Below are 16,936 nucleotides of genomic sequence, written 5' to 3'. Positions count from 1 at the left end.
AATACTTCAAAATTCTTTTAAAAATACTCAGAACTCTCACAGGTATTCAAGCTGCGCTGGAAAAACGATGATCAACATGTCATCTTTCATTTTCTTTTCATTTTTTTTAGTGGGTTGACCATTGACTTTTCGAGGAATTCTCACTCAAAGACGATGACCCCTATTTTCCCCAAAGCGGAAAATTAGCCATCTTCAAAAACGATCCCTCCACAACATGGCAAAATAGTGCCACTTTCGAGCCCAATTGCATCCAAAAATGCTCAAATTGGAAGCCCCAAATCCGGGCCAGAGGTTCATTGCCATATCTCTTCTCTTCCTCAAATTTGTCGCTCTCGGAACTCTCTAATATAGAATATTTTGAGGCATTCATGAGCTCGGCGGATGGGTTTAAGCCTATTTACCGCTTTGCACCCTTGTATTGCCTGTTTTCACTTATTTTAAAACACGCAGACAGTACATCTAAATAGACACACTTATCTTACAAAAGTCATACCTTACAGATATGTACTGTTCTTGTTTTTCAACAATTACTTCCTAGCGAAATTTGAATTTGTGTGTTTTATTGTAAGTGTTCAAAAATACTGTTTATCCCTCGTTCCCACCACCCTATCCCTGGGTTATTGGGGGGGGGGGGGGGGCGAAATTCTCACACCCTTCCCAGTCACTAAATAAAACACACTACCGCCCTCTATTGAGAGAGGGCGTGCTTCAATAGCTCTGCTGAACACTCACAATTTCAAGTTGGATTCAAAATCAAGTGGCATCCCAAATTTGGGATGCAAGCCTTCAACTTTGCACTCAGATTTTCACTATAAAAAGGACAAACAGATGTCATTCATGTTCAATTACAGGCCCTACTTCTTTTGTGGTACTTTATTATGATGATTCACACACAGACTATAGTTGACTTAACGCCATAGACTAACAGTCAACATCATTGTCCGAGAGTGCGGGGAAACGAGTTCTGATAAAAAGGTCAACAAAAAAGTTCAAAGTTTTTCACAGTGTTATGACAACCTAGAGATCCGTGCTGATTGGAACTCTCCATAATAAAAACCATACCGCCCCACACATCCTAGCCCCCCTTCAAATAATACCCCAACATACAAATAGGCACTTAGCTTGCCCTTGGAAAATATTTGCTTAAATCTATTTTCTTTTGCCCGACCCTTTTCCACATTCTTTGCACGGCAGCAACTTTATCTCTTATACAAATTCTCACCAGTCCCCCCAGGTGAAAGACGATTGCGTCCCGTGGTGCTTTTGTGACGGGCCCCGCTTAATGCGCCGTGCCCGACAACAGCTGATTGCGCCGATTCAATGGGAATATTATTTTCAGATATTCTGAACTTTGAGCCGGGCGCTTTATTATTGTTGTGTAGGGCTGAAAGATGCAACATTATTCCCAGCTGTACCATATCGTTGAATGGTAGTTAGTATACTCTTGTGTGCTATCTGAGACCAGGAGTCAATCACACTGGAGATTAGCCTCTGTCGGTTCGCACGCTGGGTAAACCTAAACTCTCAACCACTAACGAGGACAACTTTATAGATTTTTTTCACGCCAGGAGTTGACAACGAACGACATAATCACCTTTAATTTGCTGGAACGACTGGTCGTGACGCAGTGCATGCAGTGATCTATTTGCCATTGCGCTGTATAGAAACTTACAAGAGAATATTACTCCTGAGGAATTTGTATACCTGAACAGTCTTCCTTACAAAACAGCCATGACAAACCAAGCTGGGTAAGTAATTTTCCTACACTTAAAAATAGATCTTACTTTCTTCTTTCTTTGACTATTTTTCCAATCAAAATCAGAAAATGTCCTGTAACAGATCTTCAGGTATAAATATCATAAGTCATAACCTTTAAAGTGTCTTCTGGAGAGAATTTAAAGATAACATAAAACGGATAACTAAGGTTGAAAATGAAGTCTTTTTGTTGTCTCTGTATACTGGTAATCGATTATTGGGATCACTAATCAAAAATGTCGACTGCTGTTCAATGATTCCACGCATAAAATAATAGAATCACCATAAAAGAAGCACCACAGAACTGTTATAGAACCGTTCACAGTCGATAGTCATGGACTTCAATTCATTACTAGTGTTTAAAAATGTGTTGCATTATTATTTGTCGAAAGGTGTTGTTTCTCTGAAAATGCAAACACTTCTGATTGTGGTCTGAGAAGAATTGACATATCTTTAATTAACCTATCGGGGTAACGTACACGATTCCGTAGGGTTGTCTTACGGGCGTGGCTAACTCGCAAACGGCGATATACGTTAATTTTGCCTCTTGACAATTTATTTGTAAACAACATTGTAAAAGGATTATATTAAAGGAATCAAAATAGACTATGTAACATAGCTTCTTTTCTATTCATGAGTGAATCCAAGAATCATGACCAATACATTTTTTTGGCAAACATTTTGCAAAAATCCACGAGAATTGTGCAAAAACACGTGTTTGTTATGACAGAATAATAACTGAATGGAGGTGACAACTTCGTAAAATAAAAATGTCCTTTTTAAAAAAAAATTCCCGGCAATATTGGGTTGCCTAACTGCGTACACGATTAAACTACGAGCTGTTGAGATTGTTCGAGTTTCATTTATACAGGTTATAGGCCTGATACATTTATTCCATGGTTCGTTCAAGGCCTTGACCCTGAATTGATCATGCCTAACCATTGCGGAAAATATCTTCCCTATATTTAATATTTGATCCGTGAGACGATGAGGAAGCATATTACAGGCCTAATTAAGCATGCACGTCACGCCGCAAACTGTCGTGCTTGCCAACTGGAAAACCATTTCTAAGCCTACGTTCATTGTCCAAAAGCCATACCCCGCAGGCAACTGCGCGCAGGGGCAGGCATTATTCTGTTGAGAACTTTTTTGGCTAGTAGTGGTGCTGGAAGTTTGTAAGTCACCTTACGTGTTAAAAAAAAATGACCTAGAAAAACAAGTTGCGTACTAGTTTGCATGTTGTTCAATTTGCTTGAACTTGGTCACCTATCATGCATGCACACTACTATAATTCGGACAACATCATTTTGAATATAATACAATGAAAGTTGAATACACGTAAGTTATCAGCAATGAAATGAAAGTTAATTCTAAATAAATGTAACAATCTACTCTGATGAATAATTAGGAAAATGTGATTAAGCATATCCTAATGTTTTAAGCCACATTATAAAAACAAACATTGAAAGCGAGGCGTGCATAAAATAGTCTGGCACCATCCCATTCAACAGCTTACAATGTATAAAATAGACTCAGGGAACACGATCAAGCTTCCTCGTGGTTAAGGTTATTATTGATTCTGACGTATTCGGCAATATCTGATTACACGTTTCTTAACAATCTCATTTTTGGATGTGGGTCATTGAAAAAAAAAAGTTCTTGCGAAAGTGACAAGGTTAAACCGCAAATTCCAGGCATAGCATATTTTCTATTAAACTAACCATGGATCACTATTTGGAGGTATCCGCCTATTTGGAGGTATCCGTCACAATAGTCTTCAACGGTATTGGAGAACGACAAAGCGAACAGTTGCGAATAATTCATGACGAATGTGTCTGCTTATTTACGCTCCATGTTTTGAACGTCTGTATTACAGGAAATCCGCATGATGACTTACATTATTACATAGAAAAATGTCGACGAGTCATGTTCGTTCACATATCTGACGCAGAAGCATATTGCCTATACGTATTAAGCTATGTCGAATTATGAGGAAAAAACGTTCAATTGCTGACTGGCGTCGCATACGATGCTTGCAAAACAAGTGGCAATTCCGCGGCCGGGAATCATGGCCCAACAATCTAAACAAGTGCGAGTGCAAAATAAGCTCTGGCGAAAAGTGCGACGCCGATGGCACATATGAAACACCATACTTTGTGTCCGTTTTGAGGACCTTTCCTCCTTCTGGAGGTCCAACCACTCCACAAAATGGCGTCCACCTTGTCCGACCAGGAAGATGTTGTACAGCGCCTGTGCGAGTGCACGATAAGCTCTGGCCGTGTTGCAAGGAGTCATGCAAGAAAGTCTTGCATGAAATCGATCAAAATGATAGTTATCATGCCCCTAAGCTGGTAGAAATAGGTAGTGGCCATAATGGTACTCCTAGGAGGATACAAAAAAGTGCGAGTGTACAATAAGCTCTGGCCGTGTTGCAAGAAGTCTTGCATGACAGTCTCGCATGAAATCGATCAAAATGATTTCTGCCAGAGCTGATTAATAAGACGCCGAAAAATGCAACGCGCATGGCACATATGGAACACCATACTTTTGGTCAATTTTCCGGGGACAGACAGACTGACCGACCGACCAACCACCAAGTGACGTGGTAGAAGCTCCTACCAGAACTGAATAAGAGCAAGTGAAGCCTCGTTTTCGAAAAGATGCATGTGAGACTTGAATCAAGACTAGTACTCCTGCGGCTCAATTTCAGAGGGCCACATTTTTTTTAAAGAACTTAAAGCCAGCGTGCATATATTATCATTATTTCATGGTTATGGCACATTGCAAATAAAATCGCCTCAAAAATGCAAGAGGCAAAATGAACGACTTTCGCATAGGCCGTGGCAAGTTCACGGACCAATTCCTGTAGTTTCCAAAGTTTTTTTTTCTTCCTTAATTGAAATTCAGGATTTGCCACTAAGTTGCTAAACCAGCCTCGCAAATGATCATTGTACTCTCACCTGCGCAAATGCATCGAGTCGGAAAAGAATTCAAACTCAATCAATCACTGCCAGCCACCAGTCAGCCAGCCATCCATCATTAATTGTATTCAAGCAACGAGTGAATTCCATAAGTCTCCATTGTTGAGGATGGGCTTTTGTTTGCCAAGTTCGGGTGCATTATGGAGAATCCCTGCACGTATTGCTCGTAACTCACGGGACTCAACTTTTAATCACTGTTTACTCTGAACGCATCCTGGAAACGGTGAAAATCAACAAGTGTATATAATTATACTGTGGACGAAATTTTAAGGTTTGTCTTTCTGTACAGACGTGGCAACTTTTTAAATGAACGAGCTCGATCGGATCAGGGAAGCCCACGAGTTCGTGTTCATGCATGAGTCACGTGATTGTGCCATGTAATTTTCTGGAAGGAGTAGTGTTTTAAGTTGAAAAAAAAATTCAGCTTTTTGACCCTCAGTGACCCCATGATGACCTTGGTCATGTGACTAGCTGGGGCCGGGCTACTGATGCTTTTGACAAAGTTCGGTTAAAATCCGTCAAAATTATGTAGGAGCAATAGACAAGGTCAATTTTTGTTACTAACTAACAGAGAGGCATGATGATTTGCCGTAGCTACAAATACAACTCGTAAATATCAAACAGCAGATTTGAAGAATACGACTGTATTTTACTTGACCCCCCCCCCCCCCCATTTCTCAAATGTACCAAGTCCATTTCAAAGAAATTCTAAAACACAGATACCTATAGCTTTTACAAGTACATGTATCTATACAATTTGCCTCAAAACACGATCACGAAAACCAACTGGCTCATTTTACATAGGGTCTAATGCACCACAGATGCTGGATTTTCCAAAATGGCGGAAGGATTCTTCCATTCAGTTCTCGACTCTTTTGCTGATACTTTTGTGTCCAAAGGAAAAAACGAACATGATACTATATGAACTTGCATACATAGCCTAAAAGTAAATATTAAGACCAAATGTATATTGCAAATAATATATTGCAAGGTTGCCGGGCAGAGAAACTAGCTTTATTAACACTAAATCACAATGTCTCCAGCCATGAGCTGTATTTTGATATTACACATCAAGAGTAAATAGACCATACAGTTACTTTTCAACGAGTTCTTCAACGCAATGTTATTCCAACGCACACATACTACGTGTATGTTATGGTTGGAAGGATGGATCAAATCATGAGCAATGGTTCGGATATTTTGGCAAGGGAACTCCCTCAGTATAGACAGACTTCAAAAATATTGATAACAATGTTCCTCTGTACATTTTTTTCTCTCAATCACAACCACACAGACATGTATTTCCTTTAGGTGTACGTGTCAAAAGGGTTTTTGAGGGCTTCGCTTTCCTCACAGTCGATTTACCGAACTGAAAAGAAGGGCAATGGGTAGCAAAGAGCTCTGAAAGACCCCCGTGCGAGTCTCTACCGGTACCACTGATCCAGACGGATTTGTATCGGGGTCCCGTCTTCGCTTCCCACGATCTGCCACATCGCTCGGTGCCAAGGTTGCTCGGGCAGGCGGCTTCTTTGTGGAAATTTGTTTTCACCTTGTCGTTCTAGGAAAAAAAAATGTTTCCCTGCGTTCAATTTAACGGTAAACGCTATGTGCGTATGTCCTTTGAGTATACAAAAAGCTCCATTTCACGGACTCTGCACACATAAAGGGTATGAGAAGTGAATTTTTTTTAGAAACATTTTTTGTGTGCAACTTTCTGTTCCTCTTAATCGCATGCAAACATTTGACATCCCTTTTTGGGGTTGATTTTATTGAAAAGTGCACTTCTGTCAACATTTAAAAAAATGTCCATGCTTTTCCGGACAACTGAGGGCGCTGTTGCTGTGATGTCATTTCAGGAAGACACTGTTCAGTTTAGAGGTAGTCTGTTCAAATTGTGTACCCAAGAAACTGTAGACAGCAAAATATCTAAAACTCTGGAAGCTTTTAGGTGCTGAAATAGCTGCAGCATTGAGGATTCTGCCTGAAATGACACTTGTGCTCATGAGTATGGAAAATCGCATTACAATAAAAACTAAAAAGGCACCAATATACCCTTGAAAATGGCAAAACGAAAAGTCAAAACGTTGTGCCAATTACAAAAAAATCTTTAACTAATTTAATTTCAAACTGAAACATGTTGCAAACTAGGGGAAACTGGGGAAACAAACTAAATAAGTTTTCCATTCCCCCTTCAAACCTCCTTTAAAACCTTTTTGACCTCATTTTCAAAGATTCAGAAACGAGTGTTGAATGAGTCAACAAAGATCAAGTATTCGACAAGATTTACTTTGACAAGTTGTTGTTTCAAATTAAACGAATAAATTCGGTCAATCTCGATCAAATTCCGATTTCGTTTTTGCACGTAGGCGCTTTTTTTTTTTATAGTGTTATCAATAACGCATCCATCATCACCAACTCGCCTCGGCTTGTTTGATTTTTTTGTTCGAGTCAATAAATTGTCGGTGACAACACGTACTGACACAAACTGCATTGTCACTGTCGATGACCCCAGATTCGCAGATGAAAGAAAAAAAAGGGAGAAAATACAAGACAATTATAGTACCGGCCAGCAGCGCCAAAAACCCCCAATCGTTTCTGTAGATTCATTGTGCCAGTAAAAATGGGTGTTCGGATCAACAAGGACACGATGTAATTCAGTGTTGTTCATTATAGCAAGCCGCACATGTAGAGGAACTTATGAACAAATTACCAAAGAATGTGTTCCGAAAGATCCTGTCCTTCCTTGTTCTGATCTTGGCAGCCAGATTTCTAAAAACACCGTTTTTCTTTGAGTGACTGTTTTAACTAATACACCAAGTGATAGAGTTGCCATTTAATGATTAAAATTACCAGTTAATTTTTTTTTTTCACTCTTCAGTCTAGGACATAGGCTATGAGATGTTTGTAAGGTCGTGTTACATTGTAACTTGTACAGGACATAATAAATATCCTTGCCAGTTCTTTCCTGGAAACCGATGAGTTTTCCTTGAATCGAGTTTAGATTTACCAACTCACGTGTTTTGAAACGGCTTTAACTTTGATCGCGCGCATATTGGTGCGATGGGTATAATTTTAGCACAGTTATCGAACACGTGTCAATGACCTCAAACTATAACCTTGAATCAAGACTCAATTTTCTTTTCGACCAAACTTTGTCTACTACATTCTCACTACCCCCCCCCCCCCCCCCCCCCCCCCCCCCCCCCAAAAAAAAGAGACCCACGAGAATTCCAAAAAATAACTTTCGGTCACATTCCTCGTAAATTATTCAGCGCCACAATCTAAAGAAATCCCAGCTGACCTCCTTTGTCAGAATGAATTTTCAGCCAAATTACCCACCTCTCACCTGCACCATAAACTGTGCCCATCGAAACACGTACAGTAATCAGATTACAGGTTAACTATAGAATAGGTTTACTTATATTGTATTCATACGCCAAGAGGAAAAGTAGTCCAGTAACAAAAGCATCCAAGAAGTATCAGATGTGTAATTCTTTAATGTTCTCTGAAATGCTCTGGTACAGAAACCTTTCATTAAACACGAACAAAATCTGTACGTCACTTAAGCTATTTGTTTTTCATACTAACGATCATTCACAATTGTTTGCTGATTTTAAGATTCTCTTTCTGTGTTTTTTTGTTATAGTCAAAAGGACGAGAGCTTCTTCAAGCAGCTGTGGGCCAATTTCACAAATATCCTTCCGTTTTCAAGTGAGTCGATCTTGTTTTTAAATTTCTGGCAGAACAAAAATCTGGCCTGTCCTACGCCAGACCTTGTGTTGTTCGAAGACATTGTACCCCCGAATTGTTTTATTCGTTGTAAACGTTTTGGACAACATGATCGAAGGTTTTTGTTAACCTTTACCGTAGAATGTATCCTTCCTCAACCCAAACACTTAAACATCTTTTCCATTTTAATTTGTCCACACATTCAACAATATGTTACCACATTTAAGCCATTCAATACACCCAGTGCAGAGCTGGAACTGAGAAAACCGTTTGTTGAAAGTTGGCAACACGTGACCACAATGTCCAATTTTGTAAACAGATGTCACGTGGTCTGTAGTTGTAATCTCAAAGGTGGCCATCTTTGTCTGATCTCGCGACTGCGTTGAGTTCGATTATAGTCGCCATATCACCGCATCCTTGGCACCAACCTACATCGGTCATGTATGTGGATGTCCGAAACGGATCTTCGAATCTGTTATCTTGATGATCGCCTTTACGTAATTTTATTGTTGAAAAGTTTTGATTATCATTACAATGTATTATTATTATTACATTACTTTACCCTGCAGGGTATGCCCAAACAGTTTAAAACTGGTTTCCATTGGGGCACTGCACTTCAAATGATTACACACACATGTACAAATACAAAACAAATGGTTTAAAGAAACCGTTATTATATTTAAAGCCCCATTTAGGACCATTTGCAAAAGTAGGCCTACCTATGGTGAAAGTACCTGTGATGGGGATATTGTAGTGAAGTACTAATTCATCACAGAAACCTTCCTCAAAGTGAAGATATAGGACGAGTATTACATACCATGTGAAATTATTCTGCCTGAAATGTTTCGTTTGAAACTTTGAAGGTGGTTCAAATTAGACAGAAATCCAGTTACACGACCCAAAAAAGTATGCATACTCTGTATAGTATCCACTGAGATGAAACTTAACGGGTTAGAATTTGATCAATTTTGTTGCTTCAAACAAAAAGAATGCACACAAAGGAAATGATATATATAAATATACCTTCAATATTTATGCATGATGGGTGGTGCCTTGAAAGCGCAAGCATGCAGTCAAAAAGACGCCATCTTTCAGCGACGCGAGATTAACATTGCTATAAAGTTCTCAGGGGGACGATTTCAGCGTTACGGCATGTTTCGGGCCGTCGTGGTCCCCAAGAAATCGCCCCAGAGGTTAATCATGCCATCAGCGCTCATCAGTTTGGAGGGGGAGATTTCAGTTTGGCCAGGATCGTTCATGGTTGCCGCAGAAAGGAGGGTCTAGAGCTTCAGATGTCTTTTACTATAACAGAGTCGCGGTTTGCATTTTGGAAGGTAACGGTTGTTCTTGCAGCCAAGGAATCAGTTCTGGGATTGATCCACGACATTATTATTATTATTATTATTTATTCGGCCAACAAATGAACAAAAGTACAATGACAAAGCAAATATAAATCAGAAAGTAAACAAAAAATAGAAATTGAAAAGTAAGAACAGACGAGACTAAAGACTGATGCGAGTAGGAATGGGTTGGAGGGGGAAGGAGGGAAGGAAGGGAGGGTGGACAGTTTGACAGGGGAGAGGAGATAGAGGGACGGAAAACAAAAACAATATAACATTTCAAACCGGCCAGGGTAAACAAAAGTGTACTTAAACACTGTAGCCCTAAGGCCTGCCTACCCATGCTCGAAATGTCTACACAGAAAATAAATAAATGACGGGTCTCATGCAGTCATGGCCTTGATGAAACAATTTGAACACCGACAATCAAACTATACTTTCACTAAATTACCCGAAGACCTGATAATCTCCTGATGTATTCAGGTTTTTCCACGTCCAAAAGAAATACTCCACAAATGGTAGTGCAAAATAGACCTGAAACATAATGACGTCACGCTTGTTTACATGTGCACCTTCTTATGGGAGCTTTGGTGGTTCTTGTCCAAACCTGGCTCCCATAGGAAAGCGCACGACGTGTAAACAAAGCGTGACGTCAATAATGATTCAGAGTTATTATTCCTTCGGTTGAAAACCCAATAATTTGTTAACCCTTTCCAGAATTTTAAAACACTCTGTGTGCTAATACACCGGTCTTACGAAACAGGAAAAGAGGACTTGTCATGCCTAGTTCCGGGGGGGGGGGGGGGGACCAGGCGGCGGGATCATTCCACTCTTAAACTTTCTCGAACTGCAGTTTCTCAAAGGCAGGCGCTAACGGTAAACATACGTAGCCATCTTAAACATGAACCCTGTAACCGAGCAATGGGTGACAACTGACAAACCGTGACGTCAGGGGTACCCGCCTATACGGGTGACCTATGCGTATCTTTGTAGCTAGCTCGTTCCTCCTTACATACCTAAACAAAACTTAAAAATGCCCTTCAAGCACAAGCCATACTGCGAATGTATCCCTCAAACACATTTTTGGCTTGATAACAACAATTGTGATACCAAAACAGGAGGACTTCTCACCAAAAAAGGGGGAATTTAAAATAATGACAACATTAATACAACGAGGCAGCATGCCAGATGTGTACCAGGGCCATAATTATCGACCGCTCTCCCCTTTGGCATGATCCCGACTCCGACTCATTCATTCCGATTCCTCCGTCAAGTTCGCTTCCTTTTCCGCCTTCGCGCCGTCATGTTTAGGGCATTCGTGTGTTTTAGCAGTTAACCCGAAACAAAGGAAGCGATTTGTCTTCCCGGAGGAGCCGATGACAGGCGTCTTTTCGTGTAAATATACCAAGTCGATCTCGCCGCACGCAGCAGGGGAGCAAAGCCTCCGAGTTTGCTCCAACTCGTAAACTTTTCTCGGCTTTTTTTTTTTTTTTTTTAAATACAAACCAGCGTCTACAATGTTTATAATATTTGACCCTTGGGCTGCCTCAGTACACACAGGCCCTTTACTCCTTTTTCCAGGACGGTTAATGGTTGGATAAATTTTGTAGGCAAGATTGTATTCGTTGCGCCACTGCGTGGTTTGTCTTCAAGTTGTAGGCCGAAATCAGCACCACGCTGCTCGGAATCTGACCCACAAAATTGCGAAATAGCATCGGAATTCTTAGCTGTATTACTCCGCTGACGCAGCCGAAACTTGGGTCGGAGTTGCTGAGGGGTTGGAAGTTGAGGAAAAGGGCTTGGGGGTCTACTGACCATAATTCGCCTGGAGTGGGTACCGGGAAGACGGGACGTGAAGGAACGGCGATGGGGCTGTGTACGCCTTGCTTTCCTGCGCGGGGCAAGCAGATCGCACCAGGTAAATATCCACACTCTTTCTGTACTCGTCAAACAACAGGTGTGCACTGCGGATCTCAAAACAAAAATACTAAACAGAAAATAAAACCGTGGTTTAATTTACATTTCAACGTGCATATATAGCCAACCTGTAGACCTCACCTGTGCCGATAGTTCAGCAAACTCGCGGCCTCAAAGTAGGAGTTCATCACATTTTCGTAGGAGGAGGAAATGTGATCCTCTCGGGAACATAATACGAAGAGTTGAGAACATCGCGTAAATCTCGCATGAAATTTTGCCTGACTACTTGGCCCGGGATAAATTTACTCAGAGTAACGCGCATGCGTGAATTCGGCATGAATACCATGCAGAAGGGTGGGTTTGAGGACGCATGCGGAGTTGGTTCGAGGGGCATCCAAGCACGGTGGTAATTCCAGCACAAGTCACACGAACCCAACTCTATACGGGACTTGATCAGGACACCTCGAAGTCATAAAGCTTGTAAACTTACACGGTCCAATTCAGATCCAATTAGCAGCGGTGGGCGCAACCTAATCTCGTCAACTCACCCAGAACGACCCGTTGAGGGCGCATAAAGTACTCAAAACCTCACCATATGTGGCTTAAGTTTGTTATACCATATACGAACTACAAATTGTCAGAAAGGTTTTCAGGTATTTCGACAGGCTTGAAATTCCTTTGGATCTGTGGGGTCCTACGATCCATTTTTAATGGATTGAGTTTTGATCTAAATAAATCATACGTGCGCCTTTGACAAGTGGTCACGGTGTAGTCAATATGCTTCGAGTGTTGTCCAATCAGATGCCGTTTGTTTTGTGAATATTCATGTTGTGAAATGTTGGCTGATCTGTTGTATTGAATAATTGCATATCAATATCTGATGATGTATTGTGTCACACACTGCGAATAACTGCATTAGGATCGATTAAAAAATAATGATTAGGCCTAATCTTTAATTTAACACTGGATGTATATGTCGGCGCGTATTTAGTCGTCATCTGGCATGTCGGAGTTCTGCAAATCGAAAAACAAACGAGAAACTCAACGTTGAAATGAAATGTTCCAGTTATATACAAATACTATACACATTTCTACCATATTTCGATAATTCCAGTTAGATGCAAAATACTGTACACATTTATCCAATGGCGTCTCGACATTTAAACTTATCTGTCATTGGTCAAAATACAACAGACGGCGCAGGGACGTCACAAAGTTATACTCTTTCAGCACATCAACACGGCTGAATCTCAAGCGCTGCACGATCGGTCATGCACTCTTCTAGAGGGGAAAAAAAGAATGGAAAATCTGGTTCGGATTAAGAAAAGATGTTTACTTAATCCCAAGGCATTGAAGTGAAATCAAAGATTACCTCCCGATGTTTTTATAGGGCAGTCCGTGGGAGGACCCCTTTTCGATGGGCGTGGCCCAGAAAAAAAGGCAAACAGCAGAGACATCTTTCAAATCGTTCTCATGAAACATTGAAACATCGCGTGGAAAGCGACTCCGTGCCAACTGGCCACCACGTGTACAGCTGGAGAAACAAAACTGCAGTATTACAAACATCCCCAAGCTCATCACGTGGAGAGCAAGAAGCATTGAAACCTCTTTTATATTTTGCACGAAAAAAACAAATTGTGACATTTTACAGCTGCCTTCTTCTTTTTGATAGCAACCAGATTTTATTTGTAGTCTGCAGTCACTCCAGAGTATCAGATATCGTAAATATGATGTCGGTGGGGTCCGGGGTTCGTTTTGGTTGAAATTGGACTTTGTTAGGACCACCACAGCCCTTAGGGGAAAAACTACCACATATCTTTCTCTCCCAAAAAAAATATAGTGCATGCCCTTAAGTCAGGAATTTTGACTTAATACTACAGGCCAGACGGTGTCATATTTTTTTCCCTTTTTGCCCTGCCAGCGTCGTCACGCGCATTTGCATTGATGCGTTTTCTTTCAACGTCACCATCCCCATCCATCAAGTGTTAAAGCAAGAGCAGAACAACGCAATTATCAGACCGAATCTGGAATTTCACGTTGGAATTCGACAACGGCAACTGTGGATTTCTTACTTTTCGTTTTTATTTTTTTTTCTGGGGACCGTCCGACCAATCAGGGTTCTCGATTCCGTCCCCGATCAATCCAGGACGACAGAGGTATATAAATTGCGCTCGTCACTTCATCCTTTAGTAGTCGTCGATTTCTTTTTATAGACACAGGACACACGGGGAGTTTTTATACGCGCACAATACCCATCGCATTAAAAAAAAATCACCGGGCGCCAATTGCCAGAGGGACGGGGGATCGCGAGCCTTTCAACGGTACAGGAGTCGGAGGACAGTGAGTTGGTCCGTAACACACCAGAAACCATGGAAATACAGCGAGGAGTAGAACGGAACTCCAACGGGGATATATTGATTATCGACGGTGCGAGTTTGGCCGACAAATCCCGCCAACACCTGTGTGAGTTTGCTATCACAGTCCACTTAATCTAGATCACTTATTATTCCAGCTATCGATCGCATTTAATTCATCCACTGCTCAGTGAAATCGATTTGCATATTCTTCTTGTGTAATTTCTATAATTTAATTAATCGATCCGGCAAAAAATCTATTATGATTATAAGTATCTGACATGTATGTTGACACCTTTACACATACTAGCCCGGTTCAGGCATCTGCACTGGCAGACGTGTAATATTATAAACGTATGAATCATCTGAAATCAGCCGTACATCACTTTTGACTGAAAATGGCAATTTCGCGCTTGACATTTAATCGGTTTCAACCTCTCTCAATCCTCAATAACTTTAGATGTAAAGACGCGTCTTTCATTGCCAGATTTGTATGTAGTCCGACCGGCTGATTGTCTGCACGCAATACCAACAGACGAAGACGAATCCCTTGCATGCAGGCTCCTTAATGAATGACGTTCAAATACATATGCCGAACTCCATTACCGAGAGCTGGAGGTGGACTCTATAGAGGAATTATTGTTTGAACTGACTGATAACCATTTATAAACGCATGTTTCGGCAAATCTGCCGAAACAGCTCTTGATTTCGTTAAGATTTGTTTTTCTTTCTTTTTTTAGCTGTTTCGACAGGACATTTTTTTAAGACCTTTATCTTAAGAACTATAGGTCCGATTTGGTTGCAACTTGATATATACCTAACCTGTGATATGTTGAAGTGACGTCTTCGTTTCGTCATCACGTCACAGAGTCATTTCAAACAGCCGAAACAGCTGGCGTTTGTCCGCAAACACATTTCTAGTTTGTGATTTAATTCTCGTAAAGCGAGAATTAATCAAAAAATCTTACAGCAAATAGCTACTTCAAAAAAGGTACATGCTAACCCTGTTTCCTTGCACCACCTTTCCCTCTGCCAACAAAAATAATACTGACGCTGCATTTGAAATTTGAATTGAAACTCCTTAGAAAAATGGAAATTGTATATCAAATACCCAATATGTATGATTTGCCCCGCGTATGAAAGAAATTTCAAGTGCTTTCAATTTTTTGGCCAGAAACTTTTATCAATGCCAGAACTGCGCTCCAGCGTGAAAGGTAAAAAAAGAGAAGATAATGCGGGGGTCCTATAGCCCTATGGTCTAGCAAGCCCCACTTTCTGTATAAATGCAATGGTGTGATATTTGTCCATCCTGTACGTACGTGGTGGTCACGTTGTACGTCCTTTTATTGACGGAATGCCTACGTGCTAAAAATGCGGATGGATGCATAGGATGATAGGCTAGTAGTATAATGGTTGACCATTGTCATCACTTTGTTTGCCTTACAAGGACGAACGTTTAACCCAACTTACACACGATGCATTCCTCGAAAACCGTCAAAAAGGAACTTCTATAGAACACGTCGTGTGGGCCTATTGCATGTACTCAGAATATTGTATTGCTTTAGAGGTAAATGCTTTCGTGTGTAATTCCAGAGACTGAACAATACTTTGGAATTGGTGTGTATTGCTTTTCCTGTTGTAAGCTTACAAGCGTTGTATTTCTACCTTTTTTGTCTGACCATTATATATCTGCAGTGCTGATATTTTATCAATGACATCCTTGTATCGATATAATCTCTCTTTTTTTTGGTTTTTAAAGGGATATAATTCCTGGAATACGCCCAATTGGGCTACTCGTTTTAAACGAAATGATATTAATGGAAAGAGCATTTAAAAGTAGAATAAAACGTCCACACAACCATCCTTAAAAACTGGACATGTTTGTGTTATTCTTGCGAGAATCTTACGAATTTCGGGGGTCACAATTTTGTTCCGAAAAAATCGAGCTGTTCAGTGCTAGTTGTGATTCCAGCCGCACAGGGACCGCCTTCTGCGGACGTGTAAGAAACAAAATGTGTGTATTGGTGCCGTGTGTAATTTATGTGACACACACACAACGTGTAGGCCCATCGTACATTGAATGAAAACGACAAGAAAAACGTATGCCTACTGCGTCCGATGTATACAACCGTCCCCCCGTCTTTTCCCGGGAACGGTAAGACATTAGGTTAGTTTCATTTCAACTGGACCCTCAAAATAGTATAAGTAGACACTCCGAAACATGACATTTTCGGGGATTTCAGCCCGTAATGCCCCTTTAACTGTCATTGCTTTCCTATATTTTCATCTCGGTGTGATTTATATTTTTTAATTACACAGTAATCGATCGTTGAGTCCATGAGGTTTTAATCTTTATATTTTTTACACAGACAGTCAATAGGGAGGTTTCGCAAGCGAACGGATACGCTTACACTTGCGTTTAGCTATCCGTATCCGTTTTTTACTTACGTGTAGCGAGCGAGATATGCGTGTCGTCTGCACGTTTAGCGGCTAGTGAGTAGCGTATGACGTCATACGTGCAGACGACACGCATATCTCGCTCGCTACACGTAAGTGAAAAACGGATACGGATAGCTAAACGTATTTGTACGCGTATCCGTTCGCTTGCGAAACCTCCCTATTATGTATCTGCCGCGAAGGTTAAATACGTGTGAAATGCAGCTGTATTACTATCCATAGATCGCACGCGTGCATTTTGGTATGCCAAATAGCAGATATATAAAATGTCAAGCCTTAATTATCATTTAGTAGTACAATGCAGTTACATCTGGTGGATTAGTATCAAGCTTGGCACAGCACTCATCAGACGATATTCGATTCCTGCATCATCTTGCGAGTCAATAGCTATGTGTGCCTACGT

The 16,936-nt window shown here is 40.8% G+C and overlaps 1 protein-coding gene across 3 annotated transcripts in view; it reads left to right on the top strand.

Annotated features, from left to right (window-relative positions):
* Positions 1–1,232: 1,232 nt before the first annotated feature.
* LOC119736059 (cytoglobin-1-like) overlaps positions 1,233–16,936 on the top strand; it is a 40,901-nt gene continuing 25,197 nt past the window's right edge. Inside the window, exons 1-2 of one of the 3 annotated variants that reach the window (XM_038210068.1) lie at positions 1,233–1,748; positions 8,383–8,447. In XM_038210068.1, the coding sequence (XP_038065996.1) occupies positions 1,732–1,748; positions 8,383–8,447 (82 nt within the window). In that variant the 5' untranslated portion in view covers positions 1,233–1,731. Of the gene's footprint in view, positions 1,749–8,382; positions 8,448–11,555; positions 11,724–13,707; positions 14,186–16,936 lie in introns of those variants that run through there. The other 2 variants (XM_038210069.1, XM_038210067.1) reach the window with 2 other exon arrangements.

Source organism: Patiria miniata, unplaced genomic scaffold (assembly GCF_015706575.1).
Source record: "Patiria miniata isolate m_02_andy unplaced genomic scaffold, ASM1570657v1 HiC_scaffold_29, whole genome shotgun sequence".
Classification (NCBI taxonomy): domain Eukaryota; kingdom Metazoa; phylum Echinodermata; class Asteroidea; order Valvatida; family Asterinidae; genus Patiria; species Patiria miniata.
This window is presented reverse-complemented; position numbering and strand designations above follow the sequence as displayed.